The 10,847-nt window shown below is 43.3% G+C and overlaps 1 protein-coding gene across 1 annotated transcript in view; it reads left to right on the top strand.

Annotated features, from left to right (window-relative positions):
- Window positions 1–10,242, top strand: part of stard15 (StAR-related lipid transfer (START) domain containing 15) — a 29,906-nt gene extending 19,664 nt beyond the window's left edge. Inside the window, exons 6-7 of the mRNA XM_020523944.2 lie at window positions 6,570–6,622; window positions 10,012–10,242. Of these exons, the coding sequence (XP_020379533.2) occupies window positions 6,570–6,622; window positions 10,012–10,242 (284 nt within the window). The remainder of the gene's footprint in view (window positions 1–6,569; window positions 6,623–10,011) is intronic.
- Window positions 10,243–10,847: the final 605 nt, after the last annotated feature.

A 10,847-nucleotide genomic window follows, 5' to 3' on the forward strand; every position in this document is an offset into this window, starting at 1 on the left:
CTCCATGAGGATCCAGCCCACAGTTAGAGTCAGCTTTTTAGTTTATTCCCCCTGAAGTGGGCATCAGAGGACACGTCCACAGAACACCCAGCTGGACAGTTAAACAATTCATTGGACAAGTCTTTTGTCAAAGTCCCATCCTCAATAACGTGGGAGCCAAGCACATCAGTTTTGGCCAGGAGCTGGATTTCAAGAATGCATTTGACAAGGTTCCACATAAACATAAGAGTCCATGCTGTAGGGGAATACTGATTGATGATTAGTTGACTGGCAGAGTATGCAGCCAGAGAGTATGGATAAGTGGGTCTTTTTTCTGATTAGCAACATGTGATAAGTGGAGTCTGTCAGGGGTCTGTGCTGAGGCATCATTTTTTACAATTTGTATCAATGTACTAGTCAGTCTTACTTCTGTGGTCGGCAAATTATTGGAGAGGATTCTGAGAGATAGTATTTGTGATTATTTGGAAAAGCACAGTTTGATTAGAAATAGTCAGCATGGCTTTGTGATGGGCAGGTCATGCCTCACAAGCCTTATTGAATTCTTTGAGGATGTGACAAATGTATCGATGAAGGCAGAGCAGTGGATGTGGTGTAAATGGATTTTAGCAAGGCATTTGATAAGGTTCCACATGGTAGGCTCCTTTAGAAAGTTAGGAGGCATGGGATTCAGAGAAATTTGGCTGTCTGGATACAAAACTGGCTGTCCAATAGAAGACAGAGGGTGGTGGTAGATGGAAAGTATTCAGCCTGGAGCTCGGTGACCAGTGGTGTTCCACAGTGATCTGTTCTGGGACCTCTGCTGTTTGTGATCTTTATAAATGACTTGGATGAGGAAGTGGAAGGGTGGGTTAGTAAGTTTGCCGATGACACGAAAGTTGGTGGAGTTGTGGATAGTGTGGAGGGCTGTTTTAGGTTGCAACGGGACATTGACAGGAAGCAGAGCTGGGCAAAGAATGGAACAGAATGAAAGGATGGAATTCACCCCAGAAAAGTGTGAAGTGATTCATTTTGGGAGGTCGAATTTGAATGCAGAATACAGGATTAATGGCAAGATTCTCGGCAGTGTGGAGGAACAGAGGGATCTTGGGGTCCACGTCCATAGATCCCTCAAAGTTGCTACCCAAGATGATAGGGTTGTAAAGCAGGTGTATGGTGTGTTGGCTTTCATTGGCAGAGGAATTGAGTTTAAGAGCCGTGAGGTTATGCTGCAGCTCTATAAAACTCTGGTTAGACCACACTTGGAATATTGTGTTCAGTTCTGGTCACCTCATTACAGGAAAGATGTTGAAGCTTTAGAGAGGATGCAGAGGAGATTTATCAGGATGCTGTCTGGACTGGAGGGCAGGTCTTGTGAGGAAAAGTTGAGGGAGCTAGGGCTTTTTTCATTGGAGTGAAGAAGGATGAGAGGTGACTTGATAGAGGTTTACAAGATGATAAGAGGCATAGATAGAGTGGGTAGTCAGAGACTTTTTCCCAGGACGGAAATGACTATTATGAGGGGGCATAATTTTAAGGTGATTGGAGGAAGATATAGGGGAGATATCAGAGGTAGGTTCTTCACACAGAGAGTGGTGGGCGTGTGGAATGCGCTGCCGGCAGTGATACTGGAGTCAGATACTTTAGGGACATTCAAGCGACACTTGGATAGGCACACGGAGGATAGTAAAATGTAGGGTAGGCAGGGTAGTTTGATCTTAGTAGGATAATAGGTTGGCACAACATCGTGGGCCAAAGGGCCTGTACTGTGATGTACTGTTCTCTGTTCTACGTTCTGAGGGGATCAAAGGCCTGGTCACTAAACGTGCAGATGACACAAAGCTTGGTAAGGAAGTATGTTGTGAAGCTAACATCACAAGATGTAAACCGGTATGCATGGAATAAATATGTGGGCAAAAATCTGATAGATGGAGCATTCTGTTGGAAAATACGAAGCTGGCCATAGAAAGGTAGAAAATAGATGCACTGCTCGGGATAGTGAATTCCACTCTCTGTCATTTCCCTCAACTCCAGTAGAAAGACATTTGTTTGACCACTTTCAGCCTGCTCCACCATTCAATATGATCGTAGCTGACCATCTAATTCAGTCCCATGCTCCCACTTTCTTCCCAGACCCTTTGATCCCTTGAGTCTGAAGAACACCCGATTCAAAAAGGGAGGGAGGGAAAATGCAGGTGAGTATAGGCCAATTAGGCTGACATCTATTGATAGAAAAGTGTTGAAGTCTATTATTAAGCACACAATAGCAGAACATTTCGAAAATCATCATCTAATCAAGCAGGGGTCAGCATGGCTTCATGAAAGAGAAATTGTGCCTGACTAATTAGAGTCATAAAGATGTACAACATGGAAACAGACCCTTCGAACCAACTCGTCCATGCTGATCAGATATCCTAAATTAATCTAGTTCTATTTGCCAGCATTTGGCCCATATCCCTCTCAACCCTTTCTATTCATATACCCATCCAGATGCCTTTAAAATGTTGCAAGTATACCAGCCAGTTCATTAAAGTTTTTTGAGGAAGTCTCAACCAAAGTGGATAGAGGGGAACCAGTAGATGTGTTGTGAAATGTAGAGATTAATGTGGGAAAATGCAAAGTTGTTCATTTTGGAAGGGAGAATCAAAGAACAAATTATTATTTAAATGGAGAGAAACTGGTTGGTTCGCTCGCCAAGCTGCCGAGCAAACCAACCACAGCATCCACCATCTGAGCTACAGGTCTACTCAAGAAACTTGAAGAGAAACTGCAGACAGCTGCAACACAAAGGAACTGGGGGAAATTTGTGTGTGAAACACAGAAAGCTAGTACACAGGTGCAGCAGGTAATCAAGAAGGCTATTTTATCTTTCTTTATACACTCACGGGATGAGGGTGTCGCTGGCAAAGGCAGCATTTATTGCCCATCCCTAATTACCCAGAGGGCAGGTAAGAGTCAACCCCATTGCTGTGGATCTAGGGTCACATTTAGGCCAGACCAGGTAAGAATAGCAGTTTCCTTCCCTAAAGGACATTAGTGAACCAGATGGGTTTTTCCAACAATTGAATGGATTCACAGTCATCATTAGACTCTTAATTCCAGATATGTTATTGAATTCAAATTCCACCATCTGCTGTGGCGGAATTCGAACCAGGGTCCCCAGAACATTATTTCAGAGGTAGTAGGAACTACAGATGCTGGAGAATCTGAGATAACAAGGTGTAGATCTGGATGAACACAGCAAGCCAAGCAGCATCAGAGGAGCAGGAAAGCTGACGTTTCGGGCCTCGACCCTTCTTCAGAAATCTTTTCTGATGAAGGGTCAAGGCTCGAAAAGTCAGCTTTCCTGCTCCTCTGATGCTGCTTGGCCTGCTGTGTTCATCCCGCTCTACACCTTGTTACCCCCAGAACATTATCTGGGTTTCTGGATTAACAGCCCAGCGATAATACCACTGGGCCATTGCCCCCCCAAATGAAGTATTGGCTCTTATTTCAAGGGGGTTGGACTATAAGACCAGGGAAGTCTTACTGCAAGGTAGCAAGAACTGCAGATGCTGGAGTCAGAGTCAATACAGTGTACAAGGAACAAAGAACAAAGAAAATTACAGCACAGGAACAGATCCTTTGGCCCTCCAAGCCTGTGCCGATCCAGATCCTCCATCTAAACCTGTTGCCTATTTTCCAAGGATCTGTATCCCTCTGCTTCCTGCCCATTCATGTATCTGTCTAGATACATCTTAAATGACACTATCGTGCCCGCCTCTACCACCTCCGCTGGCAACGCGTTCCAGGCACCCACCAACCTCTGCGTAAAGAACTTTGCGCGCATATCTCCCTTAAACCTTTCCCTTCTCACCTTGAAATCGTGAACCCTAGTAATTGAGTCCCCCACTCTGGGAAAAAGCTTCTTGCTATCCACCCTGTCTATATCTCTCATCATTTTGTAGACCTCAATCAGGTCCCCCCTCAACCTCTGTCTTTCTAATGTAAATAATCCTAATCTACTCAACCTCTCTTCATAGCTAGCGCCCTCCATACCAGGCAACATCCTGGTGAATCTCCTCTGCACCTTCTCCAAAGCATCCACATCCTTTTGGTAATGTGGCGACCAGAACTGTACGCAGTAGACCTGGACGAACACAGTAAGTCAGGACTGATGAAGGGTCTAGGCCCGAAACACCGACTCTCCTGCTCCTCTGATGCTGCCAGACCTGCTGTGTTCATCCAGGTGTACTCTCTATCAAGTCTTACTGCAAGGTGCGGTGAAACCACATCTGGAGTATAGTGAGCAGTCTTGGTCCACTTATTCAAGGAATGGTATCAATTTATTGGAGCCAGTTTAGAGAAAGTTCACTGGAATGATCCCTGATATCCTGGACGAACCTTTTTTGACTTCAGAAAAGTTAGACCAAGGAGAGCCAGTGGACATGATATGGCCAGCCTAGACATGGTGGACCAAAGGGACGGTTTCTGTACTATATGACTCTGTGATTCTGTATCTATAACAACACCAATACCAACACCAACAACAATGCCTACAGCAACATCAACAAAAGCAACAACTTGTATTTCTCAAGTGCCTTGTTATTATAAAACACTCCAACATGATTTACTGAATTGAAGTAATTACACGGATAGGATTCAGCAATGAAACTCATGTTCCAGTGATTAATTCAGAAAGTTGACATTGTTGATTTCCTGTGCTTTCTTTGGAATGAAGGAACAGGCTGTAGTCCCACCCAGTACTCCCCTCTCAGTTGCCTGACATTGCTTACACTAACACTGCCGGATCCTGGCCCATATTCACAGACTCACAGTGTGTAGATGATGGAGTTCTGGAGGAACCCTAGTTTATGTCAGTCTTTGACATTGGCTATGTAAAGTTGGGTCTTGTTGCTAAGAGATTCTGCAAAGCTGCTGTCCTTTATACTGAGGCTTGATGCTTCTGCCCCGTCTTTTTCATCTTGGAGGTGAGTAAGATTTATAACTGTCAGCTAGGACCTGTATCCAGGATTTTCACCTCCTTTCAAGTAACTTTGGCCGATGTGGGATGGTGCCTATTGGAGGCAGCCTGTGTGTAGCACCATGGGTCTTGCTGGCTGGTTATAAGTCTGTGCATTTCAAACCTGAAAAGCTGTGATAGAGAGGGGCCATTCCATTAGCAGTGGTTCACTAATGCACAGAGGAGTTGGGAAACAGGAGAATCTTACACCTGAATTGAAAAACAGCAAAAGAAAACTGTTTAACATTCCCTTTCAAATAAATTATCCCTCTCATAAAGCTGTCATCTAATCACAACATTTCATAATATCAATGTCAGAAATTTTTGTTCACTTTAGCCTCTTAATCTTGAGTAAATAAACACATAAATGTTGGAAAGCTATAAAGAATAGATATCACTTGACAAGGGAGTCGACATGTCAATCCAACAAAACATGCCCTTCCCTCTGCAGCTCTGTCAACCTTGCTGCAGAGCTAAGTGCATTAGGCACTGAAGCTCAGTCGTAAGCAGACCCTCAAGTAAACGCATCATCAAAAGTAGGTGGCCAGAGCAAAGAAGTTATCCTAGGTGTCCTGGCCAATATTTATCCTTAAGCCACTGTCACTAAAAACAGATGATCTGGTCATTGTCACATTAATGTATTTGGATCTTGCTGTACAATTGTCTATTTCTTTTCCTCCAGAGGGATTGCACTTTTTTTAAAACTCGTGCTCCTTTCCTTATTAAGCAATTTGGGATATTCAAAGGTTGTGAAAGGGTTATAGTCCTGAAGAAGTTAATTTTTATCTTACATTGAGCTCACCCAATCTGATGATGACACATCAGGCTTTGTGGGGAGATAGTGACTTCTAGCCTTCATAGGGAGCAGATGTATTCTGCATAGTTCCTTGTAGGACTCCTAGTAATTTTGCATGACTGATTGTATGAGTTGTGCTCATCTTACTAAGACAAGTGTCTCTTTGATTTTGACTCAGCAGTGGTCTACCCTTTACAGATGATGAATAGTCAAGACTTGGAGACAGCATAGACAAAGGATGATTGGTGGTAGCGAACTGCCTCCAACAACCCTTATCCTGTCCCACATACTGGCAGAGGAGGCAGATGTAGCAAGCTGCTAGTCATGTGACGATCAGGGTAACCACTTGTTTTTCTTTAGAACTTACCAACAATAAATATATTGGGCTTGGGAAAATTGCATGGGCTTGTACAGTGCCAGGGTTAAAGATATCACAGAACAACTGCAGAACTTTGTTTTGAAGGAAGGCGAAGTGCCATGATGAGGTCATGGTCCAAGTGAGTGGAGAATGCCAGTAAAGAATGAGTCCATCTTTCCCCTTCATTTACTATCCTGCTATGAGATGCTAGTCTGTACTTACAGCTAAATCAGAATCTGGGCAGAACATTTTCCAACTAATATCTTTTCTCATTGAACCTTGTAGTTTTATTTTTACAGCAGGAATCAAATTTCCTTTCTGTTTGGAGATGTGAAGATTGGATGAGTGCTGTAATTTGGAATCATTGCAGGCAAAATGGTTTTGAATGATTAAACTATCCTTAAGTTCTATTAAATTGTTCCCTTTATATCTCACAGGGTCTTTACCAAAATGGGTTGTGAATAAAGTTTCCCAGTTTGTAGCTCCCAAGGTAAGGATTTTGATTTACTTGTTTGTGGGATATGGGTCCAGCATTTATTGCCCATTCCTAATTACCCAGAGGGTAACTAGGAGTCAACCACATTGCTGTGGGTCTGGAGTCACGAGTAGATCAGACTAGGTAAGGACAGCAGATTTGCCTCTCTCAAGGATGCTGATCAACCAGATGGGTTTTTATGACAATTAATGATGGTTACATGGTCACCATTTGATCAGCTTTCTATTCCAGATTTTATTGAATTAAAAGGTAAACCATCTGCCATAGTGAGATTCAGCCCCACATTGCCAGATCAAGGGTCTGGGGGTCTAATGACTCACCCATGGACATTACCATCACAACACCACCTCCCCATGAGAATGAGTGCTGTTCAGTGAAATGCTTTGAACTAGTCCAAAGTGATTCCACCTGCTAACTTGTGTTTGAGACAATGAGATATCCATTATCAGAAAATTAATGTTAACGTTTTGGGTCCGGCGACCCTTCCTCAGAACTGAACTCACACCCTCCAGAAGACACATGAAACTGACCCTCTTAATAAAAGAATTTAAACCCAAAGGAAATGTCAAAAGAGCAACAACTCATATTTCTACAGCATCTTTAATCTAGTAAGTCAACCCTAGGCATTTTGTAGGTGTGTTATCACAGTTTGACACTGAGCTACATACAGATGACAAAAAGCATTGACAAAGAGATGGATTTCAAGGACCATTTTAAAGGAAGAATGGAGGTTAAGGAAAGGAACGCCAGAACCTAGGGCTCTTGGTATCTAAAGGCATAGCCATGATCAGTAAAAAAGTTAATATTCGGAAAACACAAAAGGCTAGAATAAAATGCATATAATATTATTACAACACACTGCAGCACAGTGTCACAGCAATCATAAAAATAAAGCTGCACATTTCTTCTCCAAAGCCACTTGTGCAGACAAACCCAGAGATAGACAGCAATAACACTCTCTTGGACCATCTCTAACCTCGGTCACTTTGGCCACACTGCAGCAAAGGCCTACAAGAAAGTCCCTCTGGCCTGCACTGGGTGACCAATGGTCAGGAGCAGGGGCCTGAAGTGCAGCCAGAAATCTGGGAGCAGGGGCCTGACATAATAAAGGAGGGACAGAAACCTAATCTTACATTTACCTCCTGCTGTTAATACAAGTCATTTAATCAAAAGGAAGTGATTATCGATGATCATCACCTTTTTTTAAAAAGGTGACAGAGATAAACCAGAGTGATAGGGAAACAATTGGAGAAAATTCTGAAGGAGAGAAATAATCTCCCCTTGGAGAGGTATAGTTTGATTGGGAATAGTCAGCATGGCTTTGTCAGAAGGAGGTCATACCTAACAAATCTGGTTAAAGTTTTCCAGAAGAAGACCAAGTATGTACATAAGGGTAGTTCAATGGATGTAGTTTATATGGATTTCAGCAAGGATTTTGTCAAGGTCTCACATGGGAGACTGATGAAAAAAGTAAAGGCTCATGGGATCCAGCGTAATTTGATAAATAGGATCTAAAATCGCCACAGTGGCAGGAGACGGAGGGTGCTGGTGGAAGGCTGTGTCTGTAACTGGAGTCCAGCGTACAGTCCGGTTCTGAGGAAGGGTCACCGGACCCAAAATGTTAACTCTGATTTTTCTTCACAGGTGCTGCTGAGCTTCTCCAGCAACTTCTGTTTTTGTGTCCAGAGGCATATCACAGGGATCAGGATCCATTGTTGTTTGTGATTTATACAAATGATGTAGTGAGAATGTGGGGGAGAAGATAAGATAGGCCAGGTGTTGACATTGATGAAGAATGTCTTAGGTGACAGGAAGATTAATGGTTGGTCACATGGGCACATCGGTGGCAGATGGAATTTAACCCTGATAAATGTGAGGAGATGCACTTTGGAAAAAGTAACAAAGCAAGGGAGTACTCAAGAATGACAGGATACTATGATGCTCAGAGGAACAGAGGGATCTTGGGGTGTTTGTCCACACATCCCTGAAGGGGGCAGGTCAGAGTAATCAGGTAGTTAAAATGCATAAGGGACATTTGCCTTTATTAGTCATGATATAGATTAAAAGAGCTGGGACATTATATAGCTGGAGTACTGTATGCCGTTCTGGTCACTGCACTGTCGGAAGGATGTGATTGTACTGGAAGGGATTCAAAGGAAATTCACCAGGAGGTTGCCTGCAATGGAGCATTTCAGCAATGAAGAGAGACTGGATACACTGGGATTGTTTTCTTTGGACCAGCGAAGGCTGAGGGGGGAACCTGATAGAGGTGTGTAAGATTATGAGGGGAATTGACACGTAATTGGCTCCTGAACGCAGGGCACAGCCACTCACAGCTCGGGCGACAGGTCCTGCCGCGTCTATACAGCTTCCTCGTTGTCTTTCCAGCTCGGTGACACTTTTTATTGTTTTGGTTGCCCTGGGGCCTCCTTCTGATGCCCTCCTGTGGGAGGCCAGGGCCCCATGTATCTCCAACCCTGCTCCATCTTGGGTGGCACCACCAGAACCCTGTACATGGACTCAGAGCCAGGGCCCTGTCAGTCGATGTCCAGCATTGGAGGAGGTGCAAGACCCATGCTGCATGAATGTCTCCAGCTCGGAGGCAGCGGATGTGGAAGTCACAGCATGGTGGTGGCAGGAGAGGAGCATGTTGCCAGGACTCTGGGGACATTGTCAGATGGCAGCAACTGGAGGAGCAGAGAGGGTGAAGCCTATGGAGAGGGAAAGATAAAGTTTTGAAGCTGTTTCAGTCTTAGTAATATCAATTTAACATTAATTTATTCAGTGTTTTACTAATTATCCAATTTATTCAGTCATTTATTCTGTAATCCAAGATGGCAACTGAAAGTGGTGACATTATCCATTTTTCACAGTACCTAGGGTACAAGTGACAATATATTGAAGAAATAAATAAATCTAGGGCCGGGGTGAACAGAAAGAAAAATCAACAATTGCTGGAAAACCTCAGCAGGTCTGGCAGCATGTGTGGAAAGAAAGCAGAGTTAATTTTTCAGTACAGTGACCCTTCTTCAGAATTGCTGTTCACTTTAGTTGAAAGGTCAGTAACAAGGGGGTATAATTTTAAAGTGAAAGGCAAGAGGTTTAGAGGGGATTTGTGGGAAACATTTTTCACCCAGAGGGTGGTGGGAACCTGGAATACATTGCCAGGAGGGTAGATGAGGTGGAAAACCTCAAAACCATTAAAAAGTACTTGGATGACACTTGAACTATCATAAAATTCAAGGCTGTGGGCCAGTGCTGGTAAGTGTTGATTTAAAATAATTTTTATTGGTGCAGACTTAATGGGCTGAATGATCTCTTCTATAGTGTATGAGTCTATGATTCTAAGCCTGAAACCAGTCTACACTCTTTGTTTTCTCCAGGCTATGAAGCGGATTTACAAAGCCTGTTTGAAATATCCTGAGTGGAAGCAGAGACACAACCCTAACTTCAAGCCCTGGGTCTATCCTGAGCAGAATACACTGCCGAGCGTCAGCCTTTCAGAACTCTCACTGCAGCATGCCTCCTCACTAGAGAACATTGATGAAAGCAGCTTGTCAGAGGAGAAGGTTCACATCAGTGATGAGGAGGATAGCTATTCAAAGGAATCATAACAAACACACAGGGGCAGGGGATTTTAAAGAAAAGCAAGTGATAGAATCATTTATGTGGAATTAAAGATTCAGTATCCCTTTTACATGCGGGGCATATCTAAACCAAGCCTTAGAGTAGTCTGTTTCTGCAGCAATGAAACCATAAACACAAGCCTTTAAGGTTATTAATAATTCGGTGTGTCTTTATTGACAAAAACTGACACTTTGCAGTTAGATCCAGGACTGAACTCCTTTGAATAGGTAACAGGTTCTAAAGGTTTAGCTACATTTTCCATCCTGGTCCCTGAAAGGACAATGACCATCCTCTATTGTGTAGCACTGAGTGGTAAACTGTTGAGTGTGGATGGATTGGCCTGGGATTTTGCTGCATCATTGTGTTTCTTATTATGATTCATCACAAAAGAAGCAATCTGTTCCCACTCCCACTGAGCCTTGGCTACTTTTGGATGCTGCTACTATTGCAGAACACCAAACAGCGAAGCCAATGTCAAAAGGGATACTGCCTCTTTTAAAATCCTTACAGCCTCCATCATTCAATCAGACTCCTTCAAAGGCACCACTTGGCAGATTCATCCTCACCAAAGTACATTTTGGGATGTACAAAG

Source organism: Rhincodon typus, chromosome 12 (assembly GCF_021869965.1).
Source record: "Rhincodon typus isolate 14 chromosome 12, sRhiTyp1.1, whole genome shotgun sequence".
NCBI lineage: Eukaryota > Metazoa > Chordata > Chondrichthyes > Orectolobiformes > Rhincodontidae > Rhincodon > Rhincodon typus.